Source organism: Pomacea canaliculata, linkage group LG13, assembly GCF_003073045.1.
Source record: "Pomacea canaliculata isolate SZHN2017 linkage group LG13, ASM307304v1, whole genome shotgun sequence".
NCBI classification, from domain to species: domain Eukaryota; kingdom Metazoa; phylum Mollusca; class Gastropoda; order Architaenioglossa; family Ampullariidae; genus Pomacea; species Pomacea canaliculata.
Genome location: NC_037602.1, coordinates 10,047,885 through 10,071,969, shown reverse-complemented (window position 1 = coordinate 10,071,969; position 24,085 = coordinate 10,047,885). Strand labels below are relative to the sequence as shown.

The window sequence follows — 24,085 nt, the reverse complement described above, 5'->3', positions numbered from 1 at the left end:
AACTTATTTATTGTGTCGACATTTTATTAACTAGAAAAGAGGACTTATTTAGAAAATTACTTAAGAAGTAAAAAGTCTTAATTCCAGAAAACCGTTTCATTCTGACCTCAAGGACTTATATTTCATCGACAGACACCCAGAAAGAAAATAAGTTTTAAGCTCTGGACGGGCGTGTCTCATTTTACTAGCTGCTGCAGCTTGAGAACAATTTCTGTAAGAGGACTGCCTGATGTATTAGTGATAAAGCAAGTTTGCTAATGTGACAAGGAACATACAAAGAACTGTCTTAAAAAGATGTCTGTATAGCTCTGCACGAAAGGCTGTGCATCAGAATACTAATATAATATTTATTAACCCTGCCCCACCACAAAGGACCGACAAGGTTCTTTTTATTATTATCCTTCCATCAGCAAATTGCAATAAAAGATTAGTGGACAGCTTGATTCTGTAAGAATAAGAATAAGAACGGGTATTTATAATGCGCAGCACCACGACCAGATAGATAACACTCTCCGTGAAGACCAGTAATGATAAATGAAAGATAACAGCCAGTGGACAGTGAGGTACGTATGGACACACTGAACAACATAAAGATTTGAAGTACAAGAGTTGAACGCAAAATGGAGGAAGGTACATGATGGTGAGCAATATTACAAGGGGGTTAAGGATAGTATTTCAGGGATAGTACTTTGTCAACAGATATGTTTTCAGAGAGTGTTTGAATGTAGCCTTGGAGTCCGAGTGGCGAATGTGATGTGGAAGAGAGTTCCACTGGTCAGCTACACAAAGGGAGGACGTCCCTTGTATGTGACTGTCTTTGCGGGAGGGAAAAGAGAATGTGAATCTGATGGGGAGAGAAGGTTCCGGTCAGGAGTGTGGACAGACAATATTTCAGTAAAGTAGCTGGGGGAAGAGCCTTCAAAAAATCATATCATAGAGTTGAGAGCTTGTAGTCTATTCTAGTTTAACTGGTATCCAATGAAGAGAGCGAAGAAGTGGTGTCACATGTTTACATTTGCGAGTTCGGAAAACAAGACGAGCAGCTGAGTTGTGGACTTTCTCAAGCGTGCGGATGAGGTACTTGTGGACAGCAAGCAAGAAGGGAGTTTGAGTAGTCTAGTTTAGACAGAACAAATGAGACGCAATACTTCTAGATGATGACTAAGAAAACTGATAATGAAACCTCATTAACCTTAAAAAACACTGTGTGTCCTGACACGTGGTAATGCACTAATGAAGCAGACAAACAACATATTCATTGCTTACTCGAGCTAAGACTAAGCTGCAAGTCCAGGACCTTCCACGCACCATCAGGGTGTCAGACCTTCACGTAACGTATCTAGCTTTTGGTTTATTTAGCAAACGTATGGTTTGACTAAGAACCTTGTGCAAACTCTGTCTCGCTCATTCCCCATCTCTCATCTCCTTCCCCTCATCTGCCTCTCGTCCTCGTTTTCCCATTCAACATCACGTGCGTTGTAGTGGGAGCGTGTGAAGAAGCACTAAAGTCACTAATATGTTTGTGAGTGTGTGCGTATGATTGTATACAAGAGTTGTACAAAATTGAATACAAACTTGAATTTGTTTGTTTGCCTGAAATGTATATAATTAATTCAAACTGTAATTACTTATCTCTTTTGACGTTGTTGTGTAAATTTCGTTATTTTTGTATTAACACTCGCAGAAATTATCGTAAGAGTTATTGTTTAACTATGATCAAATAGTCTACATGGCCTTACCAAGAAACATGTCTTTCCTTCTCTTTCTCTTCGTGCATGCATACGTGCGTGCGCGCTCACTCGCGGGTGTGTGCGTGAGTGCGTGTAGTGCATACATGTGTATGCCTACTTTGAATTATTAATGTGCCAAACTTAATGTCTGTAAATGAATTCCTCGATGTGCTAAGACTTTGTCTTTGATAGTAATAAACCACCTGTAAAGCTAGAAAATATTCCTCTGTCTGCTTTTATAATGTGAATTGAAGGTAAATATATATATATATCCGTAGCTGACTAGCAACTTTTAAAAGAGATTTAAAAAAATAAATATTCCTATTAAAAATAAAAATTTAGAGCATGTTAAATATTTTCTAAGCAAAAATAAATGAACAGAAAGAAAGAAATATGCTGCATCTGACATATCGTAAAAGTCTCTAACACAAATAATGGGTGTTATCACACGCAGTTTACAGTTACAAAAAAAAAAAATACCACCAGAAAAAAATCCGAATTTCAGAAATAAATTTTGAAAACTATTCAACACAAAAAATGATGAAAGTATTTCATACACACTCTAAAACCATAACAACATATGTCGACTTGAAGTCTTTTGCTACAGTCGTTTCTGTAGAAAGTTTTCCTGTGAGGTTCGGAGCTCCAGCATGAAAACACAGACACAACAGTCTTTTCCTGTTTGATGCCCCTCTCAAGGGCCAGGAAGAGCGAGCGCACCGACATGAGAAGAGCACACAGATGTTAATTTAAAGATTTAAAGAAAAAAACTAACTTTCATACACCCAGTAAAACATCCGTTCAGATCCTCACAGCCGCCATGTATAGAAAATTATAAACAGTCCACAGCAGTCTGGTCACAAACTAATATACCTGGATGCTGGCAGACGATTTTTTCCAGCTAACTGCTAAAACGAGGCATGAGACAAGAAATCTTCCAGTTTATTCCCATTTCAGATTAAATACTAAAACGAGGCATTAGACGAAATAGCTTCCGGTTTATTCACATTCTTTGTTTAGGCTCGCCGTGACTAACAGCAGAGAATTTCGCAAGAGGCTAAGCGTTGGTCTTGGCAGACAGACAGCAGTCCTCCTATACACGTCCGTGGTCTGGTATCCAACAGAATCCTCACAGTCGCTTTTCATTGACTGTCACTTGTCCTGTCTGACCACTCACTTCTGTCTTCTCGCTCTCCTTTCTTTTTGTTTCACTTTCTCTGACGTCAATTTCCTTTGTCGCCATAACGATCAGGGGAGATAATCACTGTCATGTCATGTCGCAGCACACACGGTCATGACACTCATTTTCCACTCAAACAAAGCAGCACGAGGGAGCATGACACGACACTTACTAAATCATAATGTGCCGTGTCGAAATCATCGTGCTGCTCTCTAATGTGAAGACTTAATTCATGCATTTGCGCCTTTTTCATGGCGAGCTACACCATGGGCGCATCACTCATCCATAAAGATATCTCATTCCAGAAAATTCTAGCCTAATTCAAGGTACCTACTGTACATTATTTCCACGTCATGCCCAGCCTGATCTCGTTTAATAATAAATCATGAAACGGTCACAAGTCAAAACCAAAGTCAAGATGGCTGCCATATATCGGTGGTGAAGCTGCACACGTACCCAGGCAGCAGGTTACCTAAAGACAGATAAAGGTATGTGACAACTCAGCACTGGAATAGAATTGAAAGTAGTTCATAAACACTACTTGTTAAATTTGTTTTGAACATAAAAGTAGGGATTGCGCTTAAAATTGCTGTTTTCAGTAAGGTTAGACCTCAAGAAAGCATTAACTTGCCTGCTGGACAATCTCTTTTATACCAGGAGTTTTTCGTTTCAGTAGTACTAAAGGTAAGTGTAGTACTATTGCAACATACTGTATTTTAGTACTGACACATGACTGAGAGTTAAAAAGAGAGAGATACTGTTGATAAATGAAACAGAAGCACTGTGGTGAAGGCAATGTTTTAACTGACTGTGTTACAGACCCCAAGGATTAAAACAATGGCAGAAGGTGGCATTGCAAAAATCGACCTTGTCCTGCAAGAGCTGGGGCCTATGGGAAAGTTTCAGGTCATTCAGTGCCTCGTCTTCTTTTTATCTTACCTACATGACGCCTACCAGTTCTTCACCTACATCTTCATAGGTAGGAAATACCGACGGTACAACATAGTCCATTTTCTTAGCATCTTTATAAGCAGCTCAGGTGCACAAAGATACACATCCTTACAGGCCAGAAGCAGGTAAGGTGCAGTAATGACTAAGCATCATCACCATGGTGTAAATATATTGGAGCAAGCATCATCGCTTGAGCAAGACTATAGGCAGAGCATGGATGTGTCCAAGTCTGTGAATCTGCGAGTCTGCAAGGCTTTTACGGCAGTAAGGTTAGGTTACACATGGCAGTTACACAATTCAAGAAACAGTAATCAGTAATTTTGGTAATTTTGAAATATAAGCGTTTGAAAGTTTTAAGTTCAAAGAATCGTGGAAGAGTTGCAGCCAGTGAGAACGAGTTACTGTCCCTGCAGGTCAAGCTGTTTCTCACACCTGTGCTCCCCCTAACAACGACAGTGACTGGATCATCCCTGAACTGCATGGTACCTCTGACAACTTCACCACAGTCCACTACGACAAATGCAACATCATCGTCATAAAGAACATCAGCGACGAGTTGATGATTAGCAGGTATCCGTGCGTCTACGGCATGAAGTACGATGGCGATTACTACAGGTCCTTTGTTTCTGAGGTGAACAGTCGTGAGCTCTGCATCATTTCATTGTCGCTTCTCAACTCTCTAAATCAATCCACTATCAGTTATTGTCTTTGTATCAATCCACTGTAACTTTGTTGTCTATTAATCCAATGTCGTTTGTCTTTGTTTCGTTCTACTGTCACTCGTCTGACATGTTTTAACCCCTGCCGCTGTAAATGACTTGTTTACAATCACTTTAGGAATGTATAAATTCGCTCTTTTCTTATAGAAGACAGTTTGCATTTGTCATCTATATTTTTAGTTATTTTACCTGCATCCACCTTCTGTTATTTGATTTACCTAATCAACCTGCAGTCATTCAAGATAAATAACATTTGTCCAGTCATATTCCCAAAAAGCATACAAAAGATGCACGAAGGTACAAGATGGTTTCCGAAGATTATATAAATTTTTAATTATATTTTATAAACAAACATGTATGTGCAGTTTGACCTGGTCTGTGAACATGCTTCCCTTCCTGCTCTGAGCCAGACGGTAATAAATGGCGGCCTTGGTCTGGGATGTATAATTGTTCCCTCTTTGTCTGACCGATTCGGACGAAAGAGATTGTTAATGATCGCTCAGATGTTTATGCTGAGTGGAGGTATCCTGGCCGGACTCTCCCCGACATACCTCGTCTTCCTTCTGGCCAGGTGCATCACCGGGTTTTCCGCCGCGGTAAGCAGTGGCAAGCATGACATTTCTGTTCACATTGATGTGTTTGCAATGTTATTCTTTTAAAAGAAATCCCCATAGTATTAACACAGATCATCGCAACTCATTTAGATAAAGTGCACATGCATCCCGCAATTTATTGTTTACAAAAAGTGCAGGAAAGGTGAAAAGTAGGAAATATTACGGTTGTAAAATGTTACTGCTGATTCCTATAGTGACGTCAGCGTATTACAACTTGCTTCCAGTCTTACTTATTTTCTTTGTTTTGACTTCATTTCGTTTCGTGAGACGACTGAAGGAAGTAGTTATCTTTCTGGAAGTGTTTATTTACACGCTGAGTACGAAAGTTCCTATTCTAACCAGAATAATTTGAACTTTTTGGACAAAGTTCAGTCACTCTTCTTACTTTCTGCATCTACATACTTTACATGTCAGCGTAATATATTTATATATAAAAGAAATTACAAATAAACAAAATACACAAATAAAATGCGTGAGATACCATTCACATTCAATTTGCTACGGCAAAGTTTAGTTTTAGGAAATGTGGATGCCGAGGTTTGGTTGTTTATGGAGTATACGTTTTCGTGTCTCCCCAGGGCGTGGGGCTCACTGCTGTAACAGCAGGAATAGAAGTGTTTCCGTCCACTCACCGGAAGTTCGCAAGTGGTTTCGGGAGCACGCTGTGGTGGTCCATCTGCATCATGTCTATCGTGCCCTGGGCCTACCTGCTCAGAGACTACTCGTGGAGAATACTACAGCTGGCAGTGTGCGGGTCCTTCTCCATCACCATCCTGCAACTAGTGTAAGACGACGGCACGTAGTCAAAGATGGAGATACAATTTTAGTTTAGTGACACATAGTTTGAATGAAATCACCTCACCATCAGATAGTTTTTAGCACATTACCGTCATAAACACAAATAGAAGAGATAGTTTTACTTACATATATTTTGTAACAATTAAGAATAGGAAACGGTTTAGTCATCTTTCTCGCTCTCACTACATATGAGAGAGACTTTACCATCACAAATATTGTAACATTATGTCTGTAACTGTGTTTAACGTCAGCTCAAGGGCAACAAACCAACATGGTATAAGAATCTTGAAAAAGATTTACTTCCACTTTTAGAACACATCGACTGAAAGTTTATAAATGTTTATACAATTTTTGGAGAATAATGTTTTGCTAGTAACCAAAAGAATGAAACAAATTTCAACTTTCGAACTCTGCAGCTCTTGGGGTGATTATTGCGAAAATGCGAAGAAAAGAAATATCCCTCGTCTATCCATCCTTCTCCTCATCCTCTATCACTTTCATTCTTCATTCGTCGTCGCTGTGACTATCTGTTCCAGGTTACTTTACGAACCTCTGCGCTGGTTAGCTGTTAATGGGAAGATGAAGCAAGCGAGGAGTCTCTTGAAGACAGCCTGCAGGTGGAACCAGAAAGATTTTCGCAAGGTTCTCGCTGTCTTTCTCAATGTCGGAGCCGCTGGACACGAGGTCAGTGGGAGCGAGAAGCCAGTGAACTTGCAGAAAGAACTTGCAGTGCACGTGCAGAAAGACCCACAAGAAGCTGACGACTGCGACAGCAATCTGTTTCCGGCGTCTGCTGTGGATTCTGTCGACAACGTCGGAGACGCACCTGAAGCAGGTGTGCAGAAAACTTACCTGGAAAGACCTGCTGATGCACCCACGCCTGAGGATCTATGTGATATGTAACTGGGTTATATGGTGAGCGCATATCAGTGGCTCAAGAATAAGTTATTAGCTGAAATATAATGTCAGTGTATATATTGACATTTTGTCTTAGCAGGTAAATGTGAGTGTAGTTCTTGAAGACGTCTCAAAACTATGACATATACTCTCGATCTGAATATCCCACAACCGAACTAATTCGTTAACTGGGTTCTACCCTAGAAGTTAATCCCAGCATAAGTAAATACATTTAATTAAGTTAGCTGTTGGTGAGTGAGCGCGTGAGAGGCAGGTAAAGAGAGAATGACATAGTCGCACTCTACCTTCACCTAACACTTGAACATGTTTACATGTTTACAGGATTGTGAACAGTTTGACCTACGGCGCCCTGTATCTGATGACTGACATCCTCGCCACCAGCCTGTACACCGGACTCTTCCTCAACGCGCTGGTAGAGGGCGCCTCTTGTCTCCTCATCGTGGTGACTGTGGACAGGTGGGTGTCATCTACAGACAGGTCAACACATTTTCGAAATCGTCATCGAGCCATATGTAAGCAAGTGGGCGTCTTTAATAACATGTCTTTTATTGTTATTAACCGCTGTCACTTCCTGACAAACGGAGTTACATTAGGACAAGTCCTACATTATGTATTAAGACAATGCATACCCACGACGAGAGACACAAACTTAACTTTCATTAGGTCTTTGAGCATTGGAAAGTGTATGGATACAGAAATATGCTGCTTTGCTTTCATCTTTCGCTTACAGGAGTACACGCAGAAAAAAAGAAAAAGTAAGAGAGCGAAGGAGTGAGTGAGTCAGGTAGGCAGACAGACAGGGGAAAGGGAAATAAATGTATAATGTTCTGTTGGCCAGGTTCGGAAGAAAGAAGAGTTTAGCAGGTTTTCATGCGGTAACTGGCTTGTCGCTGATCATCAGCAGCATCTGTTTCAGTTTTCAAGGTAAACTGTCTAGGTGCATGGCTGTCTGACTACACGTGTACACGGCCTTAGGTTTTAATAAACACACCACAGAGTAGACTAAACCGCATCACTTGTTTTGTACCTCCAGTCATGAAATGTTGCTGAGTATTTCTCTCTATCACACACTTGTGAGAATCCATCCTACATGTTTCTTAGTTGTATTTTTTCTGTAAACGTTCCAGAGTTGCCAGCCTTGCAGATAGTTGCAACAGTTTTTTCCCTTTTGGGAAAATTTGGTGTTAGTGCCTCTTTCAACACGCTGTTCATGTACACACCTGAAATTTTCCCCACCAACGTCAGGTAAGTGATTGCGACCGACATAAAAATAAAACTTCAGCAATTGTATACGTTGACAAACACAGCTTTAGATATCAGGATATTAGAGATTAAGTTATACACTATTAAATAAAATTCATTGCTGTCCTCTTTTCTGTGTAGAAACCTTGCCTTAGGGTCATGCTACGGAATGTCTACAGTTGGTGGGATGATCGCACCTTTTGCTGGGATCTTGGTAAGTCTGTTTGAAGAAGTCAGAGTAGTGAATGATGCTCATTGTTAAAAAAAGCTCATATAAGGCTACAGGCAAAGCACTATTATCAAGAGAAACCGATACTATATACTACTATTGTATAATACTATATAATACTATTGTATGAACATATCTCATGATGAGCATATTCAATGGCCATAAATAATGACCATAATATGTTCACATCATAAAAACTGAAAGGCTGTGTCTGTCAGGAGTTGATGTAGCTTTGATATTGTGTCTGTCTAGTGTTGATGTTGTTTTGATGTTGGTGATGTCTGTTCAGTCTCGATACGCTCTGTGGGCGCCAGGGGCGTTGTTCGGCACATCCAACCTCATCGCCCTGATTCTCCTCCGATTTCTTCCGGAGACCATGGGCAAGGAACTCCCGCAGACTGTTGAAGATGTCAAGCCTAAGAATCAAGCTTTGAAAAGCTAATGGATCCGACGTACGAAAGTCTTTGAACAAAAATTTTCTGTCATTTCAGTAAAACAATTGTATTGTATTTAACCGATCTTTTTGTGTCTCCTGCTTCTTTATTAAGCAGAGTATGAGGAGATTGCGTGTTAATGAAGCTTGTACCTATATTGTAGTAGACAGATTGCTTTGTTATTTGTTATTTTTATTATCATGTGCATATTATGTTGTTTGTGTATATGTATGTTGCTTAAATTTTTAATTCTGTTATGATTGATTTGTTGTATTGTGGAATAAAAATGTAAAAAAAAAAACCCCGCACAAACAAAGACGTCGAGACAACTGAGCACACAGACACACACGCACCCTCACCCCTACTTCACTAGGGCTTGTGACCCCACCTCCTTTCCCGCTCAGGTCTGATGTACCAAGAAATCAGATACCAGTAGCTGACAGACCACCTAAGACTCATCCCAGTATGTGAACACAGTTTTGATATGTGACATATTTACTGTTACTTCATGACCAGTATTTTTGACCAGTTTTTTACAAGCTTTCAACGCAGTTTCAAATTTGGCCTCATAACAATACATCCTTACGTTTTGATCTTGAAGACTTTAAACTTTGGTAGAGCTATATATGTAGTGTGGGTTAATTAACCCCTCTAGTGTATTTTACTTTAGTAACAACTGTGACCTTTATCTTTGCCTGGTTTTGTTTACAAGCCTTTATCTCATGCTACTTCGTTGGTTATTTGCTTCATATTTTAGGAATCTTGTGATGAGCGCAGTTTTTAAAATCATCCTTTAGAACATGAAACCTATGTTCAATGATTTGTAGAAGTCGAGAACTTACACTAATTTATTTCACCGATTTTAAAGACTCAATAAAGATCCTATACAAACGAACACCACAGACACAGTATGATCAACAACTGGTTGCTACCACGACCACCACCTCAGATTTAAAAGTACAGTAGGCGCCATCATAAGTTGTGTACTTTAAGAACAGGGATTACTATGAGCAGCGAAGTCCCACTCGTAGCCAAACAGTTGATATGTCGAGGTGATGAGGACTTCACTGGCATAGGAGCTTACACGTGGTATATCACGTGCATCCAAAGAACTGCTGATAAGATAAGTGTACTTCTTGCCAAAGCCAAGCTACAGTCCAAAGTGACACTATCTCTAGCACAGTGTCTACCTGGTCCTCGATGGCGAAAGATGAAAGATATCGAGACAAGTACATATATATGTCACAACAAACACTCATGGAAACCTAGTCTGGAAACCGTGTGTCACTTCGCGTGTTTCATATTTTTTTTTATCTCGGATACTTCAGCAACACGAGCAGACAACAACACTCCACTGAAGTAAATAACCAGACACGTGGTGCGGTCTATATTTCTGTGTTTACTCTGTGCAAACTAACTGAAACCTTCGCATAAAATTTATAACTTTTCTTTTTGAAAGCCACTTCGTCTGGTATATTGCTTATTAAGCCACGGTTAAAAATAATAAATAACACTTTTAAAATAATTGTATGTGGATACAGCTTGAAATCAGGTGATAAGGAACCTCAGTCCGTCTTACACAGCAGAACGTTTTCACATGTAACAAACTCGTAACATGGGTTTGATACTCCCGCACTGCCGGTGTCTCTAAATGTTACTCTTAGCCTACAAGTACTCCAGTTGCTGATTACAACCACTTCCTCAAGTTGTTAACCCGATTTTGTAACCTCTCTTTTGTCGGTGGTCATGTTAAAAATTAGGACAGTCGATTGGTAAGACCATTGCCCTCCACCCGGTGTGTCTAAACTCGCTGGCAGGGAGTCGATGAAGGTGGAACGTCGGCGTTGGCATCGAGAAGCACATCTGTGGAGGTTGCTGTATCGACCACACGGAGATCCCCCGAATCTGCTGTGTAGCTGAAATTCGTCATGGCCAAGGACCACATCGAGATTGACCCTTTGCTCAACGCCTTGGGACCTCTTGGCTTCTACCCTCTGTGTCAGTGTTGCATCTACTTTCTTAGCTACCTGGTTGATGCGTATCAGGTCTTCAGCTATGTCTTTACAGGTAAACGAGTCCCACAATTGTAAAGTCATATAAGTACTGTCAGGGCACATTATCAAATTCTACAGCAGTACACAATACCAAGTTTATTAACATTTTTTAGTATCCTATTGCGGATAGTTCGAAGATTTTCTCTTGTGACTAAGCTGGACTTTTTACAAAAATAACTTTTTTGGTTTTGTGTAATTTATTTCTAACATTAACTAGTAAACAGGTCTTCAAAAGTTGTCGACAATGTTTAAATTAAGGAATAATTATATTCTTGGCGTTATTGTTTCTCAAGAGATTCATTCTTACAAATAAATGATGAAAGCAGGTAACCACTACCAGTACAAGGCTTGTGTGGCGCTGTATTCGGTTCTCATAACTCCACTCGAACTGTAAAGGAAGAAGGAAAGAAATCGAAGATTGGGAAAAACTAAATATTAGTCTTATAAGTAAAAAAAAAAATTTGTTAGCAAATTTAGGCTACCACAATTCTAAGATAATATTTGTCTAATATCTTATTTAATCTACTTTTGCATGTTTCTTAAAATATATTAACTGTGCGTCACTTACCTTTTTCACTAGCTTGTCGTAGGAGTAACCTATTCTTCACATTACCAGCTAAACTTTCTTTTGTCTAGGGCAAGAAGTTGTCCACAAATGTGCTCCTCCGACTAACGACAGCGAACATCTTATATTCGATTTGCACACGGACCATCTAGACAACGTCAGCGTGCAGTATGGTACGTGCAGCATCGACATCAGCAGGAATGTCAGTGGTGTCACCTCATTCCAAAGTTATCCATGTCTTTATGGCTTTGCGTACGACATGCCGAAGGACATGTCGCTGGTGTCAGAGGTCAGTTGAAAGAAAAGATATTGAGACATCGCTATCCATGTCAGAACAAAACATTCAAAACTGTACCTTTGTGTGTGTGCTGTTGAAAGATCTTGTCCTCGTCAGAACTAGCCACAATAAAGTTAGCTGCTCCAAAGTACAACTATTCCAGGGATAAGTTTGGAACCAGGTTGAAGTATTCTGCAGATTCCATCAAGTCTTGATTAGTTCTCAGAGACCCACTGCATGGTTAGCAAGAGAAAAATGTTTTATTGAACCTGTACACTACTTGAAGAATTTACGACTAACCAATTTTAAAACGTACTCTAATATTTCTAAACTAATGAATAAAATTCTGAACTAACCTATTATGACTGATTCATCGGGTTGACAGTTTGACCTCGTGTGTGATCACGAGCACCTGGCGGCGCTAACCCAATCCCTCAACCTGTTTGGCTTGGGGATTGGTTCCCTCATCCTGCCGGGACTGTCGGACCGCTTTGGTCGCAAGAGGATGATGATGATTAACAACCTTCTGGTTGCCGTCATCAGTACTGTGGCAGCCGTGGCGCCAGTCTACATCGTCTTTGCCCTCGCCAGGTTCTTCTCGGGATTCTTCTGCTCGGTGAGACTCCTGACCCGCCACTAATCGGCGCTTGCAATGAAAGAAAGCATGCGCTTAAAAGTGTAAATAGTGGTTATCAGGGGGTAAACGTGTAAACAATGTTTATCGTGCAGAACGAATATTTGGAAACTATATCATGCATGGACAACGTCGATTATTTGTGTCTCTCTGTGTGTGTGCGTGCTTGTTGGGAGTAATGGGTATAAAGGAAGGTAAAGAATGCAATAGCAATTAATTATTTTAAATGCATTCTAATGGAAAGACATGCCATGTGTGGGCTTGTGAGTGTTTACGCACATAAGAAAAAACTGTGAAGTTGTGTATTTGATAACAGACTAACAGACACGCATCTTTTTTTCATATGGGTATGTTTGAGTGCAAATAGTGCGTGTCCGCATGTATTTAAGTGTGTGTATAAAGAGAGACTTCCCTCCCACCTACATGTTGCTTGCTAACGGCCATGTTGACGCACAGGGTGTGGGTATGACGGCAGTTACAGCTGGCGTTGAGCTCTTCCCTACGAAGCACCGTGTCGTCACCAGTGGCTTCTGGAGCACCCTGTTCTGGGCACTGTGCATCATGTCACTGGCCCCTGTCGCCTATGCCCTGAGGTTCTTCTCGTGGCGGGCAGTGCAAGTGGCGGCCACCCTGTCTGCAGTCGTGGTCATCATCCAAGTCGTGTACGTCAATAACATTCTAACGACACTATAGTCATCTGTCATCTCGTGTCATTGACACTCTAGTGACATAGTTATCAGTGACATTGAGGACCGCAAGTGAAACTATACCTATCAATGAATTCGTGTAAATGAAACGACAATTATCATTCAGTTAGTGCAGGACAGCGATACTACAGTGACACTAGTCATCGTCCAAATCGTGCAGCAGCATCACAATTGCTACCAAACCACATTACCATCATTACTTCCACTACAGCCGCTAGAAATATGTTAAATTGAAAAGCTATAACTGTTGTCATAAATCCTGGTTGTTTTAAAGACTCCAGCTTTTGCACCAAAACACCTGTTTTCAGGTGCTTGACGAACCTTTGCGATGGCTGTATGCAAATGGCAAAACGAAGGAAATCCACAAAGTCTTGAAGAAAGCTGCTAGATGGAACCGCAAGGACTTCCGCCAGATAGTTGATGTTCTCAACTCTCTGGGCGACGTAGACGACAAGATAAATCACGTGTCAAATGAGCAGAAGACTGCTGATGAGGCAGAAATCAAACTTCAGAAGGCTGTCGACAACATGTCATGGGAAGGACACCCTCTGTCAAATGGAAAAGAGGTTCCTGACTTTGGACTGGAAGAAGGACTTGAAGAGGTGAAAGCGGTAAAGAAGCTGACGTTTCGGGATTTGTTTACTCATAGACGCCTCGGAGTATACTGCCTCATGTCTTCTATCTTATGGTGAGTAAACATCCATGGTGGGACAAAATAAACAAGATAAACACGAAAGACAAAAGAAAAATATTAAAAAAATTAAAAAACTATCGGAGCCAAATGAAATGAAAAGAACTTGGGAGAAGATAAAAAAAAGTGAATGTTAGAAATGTTACAAAATGTTTTTTAAAATATCAGAGCAACGAGCTGTTCAGTGGTTTGATATATTTAAGGGGCAAAACTTGTAAAATGGTGGCCGACCCACTCTCTGGTTGCCTCCCCCGATCATTCGATCTACGGCTATCCCTCCTGCAAGCTTCGGAAGTCAGTCTTTCGGCCTTTGGCCTGAGTTAGATTCCATAACGACTTTCCTACGAGGCTGGGGAAAACTAAGCACCATGGACCTACGTGTATTATTATATGGCTCACTGCTTACCGGTGTCATTGTTGGGAGGTAAGAGATGTTGTGCTTACGTGTGCAGGTGTTTCAACAGTATGACCTACTTTGCTCTCTATCTCATGTCCTCAATGTTTGTCGGAGGTCTGTACTTCAACATCTTCCTCAACGCGGCTGTGGAGGGGGCGTCCTGCATTTTGATTATGGGGATGATGGACAGGTATTTTCAGTCGACATTTGCCATCCTGCATATGTAACATCATGTTGTAGCTCTTACGTGGTAATATATCATGTGGAAAATTAACCCAATACTTGATACACCTTACTTTAGATAGTACACATATTAGTTATCTACCAAGATCTCCATAAATTATTTTATTTGGTGTAGTCAGCCCCACACCTAAAAATCTTTTGCAAGCAAATAAGTGAATGCTTTTTAGCTCTAAGAACTTGGTAGCCCCAGATTACAGCAATAAAGTCTGTTTTGGACACTACTTCAAACAGGTTAGGAAGACGAAAGTCGTTGGCCATATTCCAGATATCAGTAGGAATCTCTCTGATAGCCAGCAGCATTTGTTTCAGCTATGAAGGTAACTTTTCTCATCTTTGATATGAGCGATACAATATCCACGACAGTTTATTTAACTATTTTTTTCTTAAAAAAGTATACGTGTTAGATATTAACATAAATTTATTTTCATATTTTTGTACAGTAACCAACTTAAGTCACAATATACATTTCATTCTATGTTCAAGGTAGGCAAACGGTGTTTCAGATTCGCATGTCCTGCAGATATGTGCAACTGTGCTCTCTCTGATCGGGAAAATGAGCATTGGAGGGTCCTTCAACTCTCTTTTCTTGTATACTCCGGAGTTCTTCCCAACAAATATTCGGTAAAAGGCTTCAAAAGCAAAGGACTGTTTTCGTTTTTCAATTGGGATCTCGAAAGGGATGCTCTTAACAACAGAAGTATAGTGACCTGTATGTAGTATTGAGAAGTATGCAGTGTTCATAGTCTGTTTGTGTGTGTGTGAACACAGTGTGTATGTCATCTCGCGCTCCATGAGCATTCTTATTCTCTTTCGTAGATGGATGTATCCGTTGGTTAATTAATTTACTGGGTTTTTTTTAATATAAAAATGGGACCTCATTTAGTGCTGATTTCCCACTATTGTAGGAAAGGGGTGAGAAGACTCTCGACGGTTAATTTTGTGAGCGGGTGTCTACATATCTACTTCATGACCGTTCGTTCGAAGCTTCTGACTGCTGATCAATCTGACCACATCCTGCCTGTGTACATTTTCTCTGAAATGATGTAGAGGGAACATGAAAGGGGAAATTGTGTCTAGTTATTTAGAAATAGGATCTTTCTCAGCTGCCTGCAAATAGTTTATCTATTTTCCAGCTATAGTGTTAAAGTGTTTTATGTCGACTGATTTTTCTCCCCAGAGATACAGCTTTGGAATAGCAATGGTTGTCGCCACAGTGTCAAAATGAATATCTCGATTAATATTTCTTTGCAGGAATATGGCTTTGGGAATAACATTTGTTGCCGCCACACTAGGAAGTGTAGTAGCGCCCTTCACTGGTGCTCTGGTGAGTGCTTTCTTAAATGAGACTGTTTTACTTTAAATAAAAATTAGAGGCAGCATGATGCCAGCTAGGTCTAGGATTTAGAAACTAACTTTTTCTTCCAGCTTGTATTACTGCATTACCTTATAAACCTAAAAATTTCCCAGTCCTCAGATTCAGTGAAACACGTCAGTGAAACACGTTATACTTTTCTTCCTTCTGTGCATCCCATCAGTACTGCTCGAGTGAACAAAGACGTGGGAAGAGAGAGAGAGAGCAACGTGCAGTGGAAGACTGAGTGATTACGCCATATTGTACACATGTTTAATAATAACGGATTTCTTTTTTGTTGTCACAGACAAAGTACGCAGTCTGGGTGCCCGGGGCAATGTTTGGTTCCATGAACTTCCTAGCGGTTATCTGTCTAGTTTTTCTACCTGAAACCATGGGTAGAGAATTACCACAAACCATTGAGGATTTAGAAGCCATGTGTAAAATTCCGACTAAGAAAGAAATGAAAGAGAAAAACAACGCACTGTTGCCCAAATCCAGAGCAGGGCAACAGATATGCTGAGTTTCTTTTGTTTGATGACATCATGTGTAACCCCTTTACCACGAAAGTCATAAACAGTGACTGAGAGCAATGACCAGTTCCAATCTTTGGTTCATCTGTTCATTTTGCTTCTCCTTACATAATCAGAGGCGAGGCTTTGGGCAAAAGGATCAAGTTCTTCTTCCCTATATCGCAGTCAAATAATTGAAGATATTTGGGTCAAAAATGCAAGTGCTCTTGTGCAATCTTGTCTTACTTTTTCAAAATGTTAACGTAATTTCAAGAACTCATTGACAGCCATATTTTTTCAAAAACAAAGATAAAAACAAAATAAAAATGATTATATTAAGTTATTTTTTGTGGGCTGTACAAATGATAATGTACAAAGTAAAATAATAGTCGTGAAATATAGTAATATAATAATTTTCATATAAAATGCAATGACGACACTGCCTTACTGTCACGTACTCTTGAATGATAATGAAGATATGCATCTACAAATTTACTCTTGACTTAAATGTCTCAAAGGCAAAGAAACCTCCAAATCTTTGACTTTATGCCTTTTCATCATCACCATCATTATCATCATATCACATCTATCACATCAAAAAGAATGCAAACTGTAACACTTCTGTAATGACACTGTAATGTTTGTCACTGTAAGCAATAAAGGATTATATAAATTACAACGCGTTTTACAACCCTTGATTTATTGTAATAACTCACTTTTGGAAATGTTCTCCTGATAGACCAAAACAGTACACCTTTGTCTATCAACTACAGGTAAGTTTTGGAATGTTTACATTGATGAAACGAACCATTTTTTGTATGTTAGAAACATTCCCACTGAACCAGGATAAACTACAACGCTTTGGTCATTATTTCTTTAATGGAAATAATAGGTATTTTCAAGCGTCTAACTGATAACAGCCGATCGAGTGTTCACTCCGTCGTCTGCAACAGACAAATCAAAATGTGTTTTTAATGTTTCTGTGTACAAATATAGTAAACTGAAGGTAGTGGGGGTGGGGCAAACCTACACTTCTATCGCTTTAGAGTCCAACCATTAAAACCCAACAAAAATAATCAGTATGATTGTAGAGGTAGCACCATATGGACGCTCCGCCCTTCGCCAAAGGGAGATAACCCAGGCCGTTTCATCACTTCCCCTGACAGCATGGCGGCGAGTAGTGGTAGGTCGTCTGCTAAGATTTTTGAATCATTCAAATTAAATATATTACACTGTTGATCATGCATATTAAATTAAAGAAATTAAAGGTCGTAGAAAATAGAGCTTGACTGATATGGCGTTAGCTTTAATTATTTTGGCCTAAACATATACAGAGTAAATTTTGGTGACAGCCGCCGAATGTTTTAGAAATATCGTGAGGTGTGCTATAGTGTGTGCATTTTCTTGTGTCTTTACATCGTTACCACCTCGCTGCATGGTGTGTGTGTGCTTGAATGGGTAATTGATAATAGTAGTTTATAGCAAAATTCCAGGCATTTTAATGCCATAAATTTCGCCAGAATTTAAAAATAGATGTACTTGGTTCTAGGCCTTAAAAGTAAAAGTACATTAGTAAGTATTATAGCGATATTTTATCGTACAGATTTATTAACTCCGACTTATGGCCCATCTACTTAAGTAAGCTGCATAAGGTTCACAGGTAAACACAAGGGTATGAGGACATGTTTCAGATAAAAAAGTTCCAGTGTAACTATCATACCAATATGATTCCTGCTATGGTTTATTTGTAACCCTTTCTATTTTCCTCTGTGTAGATCATCACTTTCTTAGTTTCCAACCAATTGGTTACATGCGCAGCGTGTTTCTGTTCAAGAATGGTACACCACGGCAACCTTCACTTTGCACTTCTGCACGTGGCTCACTGACTATTATGAAAACCATATTTAATAATCCTGAACATTCTCTTGAAGGACTGGAACAATTCTCTCATGTTTGGTAAGTGTTTGATGTATTTGTAAGAGGGATTTTGTAAGTGAATGAAATGTACCACTTTTAGAGTATACATTTATATTATGATATAACTCTTGCAGAAAATACAGTCCATCAAAATATCTTTCCAAAAAATATTTGATTAAGACTCAAGATATTTTGGAAATGTAAATATTATATGCACCATGGAAATTATTTTGATACTTATTTAGGGAAAGAACACTTGTACTCTTACATATGTCTTGGCTTATCTGTCTCCCTTGTTTAAAGGTTGTCACTAATGACATATTCAAGAAAGGGATGACTTGGAATCATTTGACTTGTTTTTATCATTAATATATGTTTTATTTAGCTGATTACTTGTGATTACATGATTTATTGTAGGATTATTTTCATCTTTCATCAAAACAACAATGTGCACACCAAGGCAAAAGTTAAGCCCCCAAGACTGAATGGTAGAAGAGTTGGTGTCTTTTCTACTCGCTCTCCATATAGGCCAAATGCCATTGGATTAACACTTGCAAAGATAGAAAAAATATCAGGTACAGTCAGTTTTGCTTAACTTGAATGAAAAATTTCATACTAGTGTAGCCTTTTCAAACAAAAAGTCAGGACAGGGATGAATACTATAATTTTGATAAAATATAAATTATATTTAACAGTTGTTAAAGTTAAATAATAGCCACACTATTACAGGGCTTCTGCTTACGCAAAAAATTGCATACAGTACGCATTAAAAGTTCGGAGGACCCCTTCAATTTTTGTCAATGGGGTCCCCTTCACATTTGGGCGAAGAACAGGAACCCCATAAAAATCTGAAGAAGAGGTCCCTGGGACCCCAAAGAATTTAGCCTTAGCAGAAGCCCTGCTATTACTATTACTTATGGATTCTGACTACTCAGTTGCTGGCTTTTGAGCATGAAAAATGAATGCTTTTAAAAGATTGCTATTCTGTTATAAAAGATTAGAGATTGTGCTATCTGTTTGACATGTTGTATCCTCAGGTCATTGGCTGTGGAAATAATTTAATTAGATAAAGCAACAGAAATGGGGGAAAGAAAAACCAAATAAGCCTACACAGATTCATGCACACACACATATACATAAAATAGTTTTGTGTGACCCATGAATGATATTATAAATAAATATAAATATCCAAATATAGCAAGCTACAAGTTAATAATTTTGTATGCCCCAAGAATGATATTACAAATATCAAAATATAGCAGGTGACAAGTAGATAATTTTGTATGACCAATGAATGATATAAATATCTAAGTGGCTTACAAGGTTCCCCACTCCTGCACTGGACTATGAAACCTCTCCCTGTTTAGTACCAAAAGCAGATATATTTTATAGGTGACAGTGAATCCTGTTTCTACAGCATAGATAGCTCATTTAAAAGTTTGTATCTGACATATCAATAGCAACATTGCATCATGCAAAGAGAAGAAAAACTGAGGGAAAAGGCAATAAAAAAAAGTACATGACAAACCTCCAAATTATGGAGGAATTGATAACAGATTTACATAAAACACCCAGGCAAGAAGGAGCATATTTAAATGTGATCAATGTAGGAAGTCTTAGTAAATTTCCAAGATAGTGTGATCAGTAGTGAAAGGCTGTCAATTGGAGGCTAGATTTGACCTCAGATCAGAAAAAAACTCCCTCTGTCCACCTAAACGCAAGATATGGATACCTGCTTTTTTTCAGTGATCCAAACCCAATAGGTGAGCAGAGGCCATGACTGGACTTTAGAAACCATATGCCATGCTATAGACACATGAACCACTTATAGCTTACTGCTCCTTGGCATTTAGGCAGTAGGATATTCATCTATTTATGTACTTCTGTTGTTGTGTGGAAGCCAATTTTTTAGAAAAAGTGAAAATAACCTACAGACCTTTCATCGAGAATAATGTGCTTCCTGTATGTCATGCAGGGTCATCCATTGACTTTAGTGGCATTGATCTTGTTGATGGCACACCCGTACTGGATATAAAACCATATATCCCACAGTATGATCTACCTGTCGGCTTCAGAGGGATTTCTGATTCCCAACTTTCTCCCACATTCACTGGAGAAGCTGAGAGGTCAGCGGACATGCATCAACACCCTTTTCTACATTCAACTTCATGTGTCATGAAAAAGGAGAGAAAACCAACATCAGATCCCATGACCAACACTGTTGCTTTAGAAGGCAGTTCTGGAGGATCAAAGACAGAAGTCTTTGACAGTCCTGGATCTGAACCAGACACCTGCAGTGTTGTCCCAGCTAAATCACTGATGGGTGATAGCTGTCCTTCTGATGACTGTAAATATGCTGCTGTTGAAAACAAAAAAGAGAAGCACTACCTCAAAGAGACCATGGTTCTCAAGTTTCAGAATTGAAAAGTGAGCAGGAATGCTTAACCAGCATGAAGAAGAGCATGCTTCATGATGATGTGGAAGGAGGCTCATGTGTCAGGCATTCACCTCCTTTTTCAGGGATATCAGAATGTTTATCAAGGCATTTAATGCCATCCCATACAAACGATCTTTTGCCAGTATGTGAACAAACAAACTTTGCTACTTTAAAGGTTTGTGCAAGTTGTGGAGCAGAACAGAGGGAATGTAAAGTAGTACCTGAAGGCTCAAATAACACGTCTATTGCAAGGGACACAATCCATACAGATCCAGTGTTTATAGCAAACTGGCTGTCCTCCCCTCCTGTATCCAAACTTCATGTATCTTTTACAGAAAAAGCTGAAGCAGATCTAAAACTATTTAGCCAGCAAGAGCCTGAGGGTACTCAAACAGAATACAAACTTGACTTTTTCACAGAAGAATCAGAGATAAGAGATGCTATAGTTTCTGTTTTACTGGAAGATCCTAGGTCTGTTTACAGGAGGGAGAAATGCCAGGATGCTTTGTATTTTTTCACTGTTGATCGAATCCATATCACATGCTCTTTTCATGATGATCATGCTGAAGTGCTGAAGCTGCAGCCCATAAGCTGGGCTGAGAAACTGAAGGAAAGACCACAAAAACTCTGACTGTAGTTTTCAATAAACATTTCAAGCTTTGTAGATCATGCTCATCTTTAAAGAGCTTTGTGAGCTCTCTTTGTTTCATATGGAGTACTGCATTTACATTTATTTCCTCATCAATTTTCTCAGATCCTCTGCCATCTGGTTATTATTTTACATTTAAGTCTTTTTCTTCACAGCCCATCTTTCTACCCTTTTTAATATTTCTTCCTTTATTTCCTCAGTAAGATTCTTGTGTCAGATTTAATTTAAGATCCCTGCCTGTGATGCACATTTCCTCTCCATTTTACGCGTGTAGAAAACGTTTTTAAGGAAGTTAAATGCTTCCAGGTGTGATAAAATTATATAAAATGTATTGTTAAAAGCTTTCCACTGATGTTTCAATGGTTCTTCTATGGACTATAAACAAGGTGTTTGTCATTAAACTCCTACTTTCTGTTCTTTTAATAAATGTCTCGACAAATTATTCATGTCACTGCAAACTGAAAATGGTAGAACGGAGAATTTAAGATAAGAGCAATACAATAAAACAAATATACATTCAAAGCACATTTATGAACTGATCACACTTATTTTTACATTTTGCTCAGCCAGCATGGATCCTGGCTGGCTAAGATATTCTAAAAATGTTTGGCAAAATAGTAATCATTCTTATGCATCTACATCATACGCATGGGCTTTTGTGAGTAGTACAGAGAGGTTTATGAGTGAAAATAACGGCATCAATATGAGAAAATGGAATACATAAACCCTCTTCTCTAAATGGTTACAATATCAACAAAATGAAAAGGGCCTTTCATCTCTGTAGCAGAGAGGATGAACATCAAAAAGCCCATGTAATAACAGTAAAGAATGGGGGAAATAACACCCAATTTTCCAGAAATTGAAAACATCTGACTTATGTACAGAGCCAAGCACACTGCTCAAACAGTTCTTAAGGAGGACTAAAGTTCTAGAACAGAATTTCAGAAAATGTATAGAAATTGTGTAGATCTCGTCAATGACAGGCTTTTCTCCAAAATGCCAGGTCATGCATTATTATTGTGGCTGTTTATTATCGTTTACGGTTATAAAACATGGGAAGGAATGTCGTGTCTTCAGGTCCCTGCATTAGGCTTCTGATAGTTGGTCTGGCTGTCTCTGTAGCATTTCTGTCTTCTCCTGCATCGATCGTGTCTTCCATGGACCTCTTGCTGCCGCTGTTCAACAACATGCCTTCGCCGACAAGCGACAGTTTAAGCCCATGTAGCTTGACACAGACGGAGGCGACCCATGTCTCAGACACTGGCGAGACTAGAGGATGAGACTTCTACACAAACAGTGACTTATGCGGCTTTAATTTTCTTAGTTTTAGGTTTTTCTTTCTTGCCTGCATATAGACTCCTCCTCCCCGAGTACTTGTATGATCACACACTTCGCCCAAGTACTGGTATTGGTCCTTTGCACAGGCAGTAAAACAAAGCTGGTTATTGTAGAGTGTATGGCAGGTGTTGTCCCCAGGAAGGTATAACGCGACACCTCATTAAAGACGCTGTGTGATTAACAGCTAGCAATTAGCTAAACTCCTTAATCGGTAAACACCATTTTTAGCTAACTGCGCTAATTATTCATCTAGCACGAAACGACTTTTGCCCTGTTCCTCTTTCCCCACTGAGTTGGGTGGGGAATGTCCATTCGCATTCAACAACTGAGCTATCATGAGTGCAACATTTCTATGCTTGCTCTGATACCGTAAGAACCGGATGTCTTCGGTTCACATCTCTTCTCTGGCACTGATTTTTTTTTCTGTTTGTGGGGACGCTTGCTTTTAGGGCCAGCTATTTCATCCTGATGTAACCGTAGTTCCTGGCTTGGCACAAAACACCATCCTATTTCCCTCCACCATTCCACTCCCAAGAAACGCTGAGGATTTTACTTGGCGTTGATGTCTACTTCTTAGACCGAGCACGCGCAAAAGAAAGTGCATGCACTCGCATTCTGGTTTCGGATTTTCGAGGACTCAGAGATTTGTGTGAGGGTGGTCCTGCCCATGTGTAATCCACGCCTAAATGATGCCACTCGCTGCTTCAGCAGGGCCTGAAACCGCCACCTGCCATTAAGGACGTACACCTCAGGCAGCTCATTAAAACCCACGACTACTGTACCGGTGGCTCGGGAAAACTAAGTCATGTGGTCTTTAGACTCCAAAACAAAATACCCCTAATTATAAAGTTCTGATGTCTCTGGCCTAATCAGAACCATTTAGAATTTCTTGGTTTAGCTTTGCCAAAAGACTTGCAGCACACTACTGTACTGCTTCAGACATCGTCTTTTAGTTGTCAGCCGTTATCGTCTGTCGTCCTAAAGCTTAGTTGGCGTTGAACAGAACGGTCTGATAGACAGATGGAGGAAGCCGTCTGTTGGCAGTTCTGTGGCGATGACTAGACTGAGCTTACATTCACGTCCAGCTTGTGAACCACTTACAAGCTAGTCACTCCGGTAAGTTGTCTTTCATAGCTTATGGCTATGTTCACCCCACACAGGGCAATGTTATCAAGGTTATCAAACATCTCAAAATGCCATATAAAATAATCTACTAATAAAAAAAATATTGGTTAGGGTAAGTCTTCTTTATAAATAATTGACAGTATTTTGGAAACTTTAAAGATAGATAATTTATGCATTTTAATAAACCAATCATATGGTGTTGTCTTGGTGACTTGGACAGTAGAAATTTGTTGTCAGCCCTTGGGCTGGTCAAACGTTACGGAGCTCTGTTTGGGGTAATTTCCCTTCTTGGCGCCATCATAATCCATCGGGTTTATGGGATGCGGACATTACTGAGGCTCACATCTTGATCGTCCTGTGTGTATCATCTGTC

General features: G+C 39.6%; 3 protein-coding genes across 3 annotated transcripts; all 3 read left to right on the top strand.

The window, feature by feature from the left end:
* Positions 1-182: 182 nt before the first annotated feature.
* On the top strand, positions 183-16,922 carry LOC112554404. The gene is made up of 21 exons (XM_025222165.1): positions 183-1,335; positions 3,510-3,534; positions 3,734-3,889; positions 4,275-4,492; positions 4,946-5,176; positions 5,773-5,978; positions 6,529-6,894; positions 7,244-7,366; positions 7,749-7,834; positions 8,038-8,155; positions 8,294-8,366; positions 10,732-10,882; positions 11,506-11,723; positions 12,097-12,253; positions 12,838-13,007; positions 13,361-13,740; positions 14,196-14,330; positions 14,615-14,700; positions 14,887-15,004; positions 15,635-15,707; positions 16,042-16,922. The coding sequence occupies exons 3-21, from the start codon at positions 3,748-3,750 to the stop codon at positions 16,255-16,257; spliced, it is 3,267 nt and encodes a 1,088-aa protein (XP_025077950.1). The 5' UTR covers positions 183-1,335; positions 3,510-3,534; positions 3,734-3,747; the 3' UTR covers positions 16,258-16,922.
* LOC112554178 lies at positions 10,567-11,747 on the top strand. The gene is made up of 2 exons (XM_025221810.1): positions 10,567-10,882; positions 11,506-11,747. Exons 1-2 carry the CDS (start codon positions 10,744-10,746, stop codon positions 11,730-11,732), a joined length of 366 nt encoding a protein of 121 aa, XP_025077595.1. The 5' UTR covers positions 10,567-10,743; the 3' UTR covers positions 11,733-11,747.
* A 491-nt stretch (positions 16,923-17,413) lies between the features above and the next one.
* Positions 17,414-21,591, top strand: LOC112554403 (tRNA (adenine(37)-N6)-methyltransferase-like). The gene is made up of 5 exons (XM_025222164.1): positions 17,414-17,429; positions 18,022-18,202; positions 18,581-18,738; positions 20,139-20,559; positions 20,592-21,591. The coding sequence occupies exons 1-5, from the start codon at positions 17,414-17,416 to the stop codon at positions 21,229-21,231; spliced, it is 1,416 nt and encodes a 471-aa protein (XP_025077949.1). The 3' UTR covers positions 21,232-21,591.
* The last annotated feature ends 2,494 nt before the right edge of the window (positions 21,592-24,085 follow it).

Bases quoted from the DNA above. Each gene is read 5' to 3' on its own strand.
- LOC112554404 (XM_025222165.1), top strand. From the start codon at position 3,748: ATGGCAGAAGGTGGCATTGCAAAAATCGACCTTGTCCTGCAAGAGCTG. The intron at 7,835-8,037 runs GTAAACTGTCTA...TAAACGTTCCAG, and splicing joins CATCTGTTTCAGTTTTCAAG to AGTTGCCAGCCTTGCAGATA. The intron at 11,724-12,096 runs GTCAGTTGAAAG...TCGGGTTGACAG, and splicing joins ACATGTCGCTGGTGTCAGAG to TTTGACCTCGTGTGTGATCA.
- LOC112554178 (XM_025221810.1), top strand. From the start codon at position 10,744: ATGGCCAAGGACCACATCGAGATTGACCCTTTGCTCAACGCCTTGGGA. The intron at 10,883-11,505 runs GTAAACGAGTCC...TCTTTTGTCTAG, and splicing joins CTTCAGCTATGTCTTTACAG to GGCAAGAAGTTGTCCACAAA.
- LOC112554403 (XM_025222164.1), top strand. The intron at 18,739-20,138 runs GTACAGTCAGTT...TATGTCATGCAG, and splicing joins AAAGATAGAAAAAATATCAG to GGTCATCCATTGACTTTAGT. The intron at 20,560-20,591 runs GACCATGGTTCT...AGAATTGAAAAG, and splicing joins GAGAAGCACTACCTCAAAGA to TGAGCAGGAATGCTTAACCA.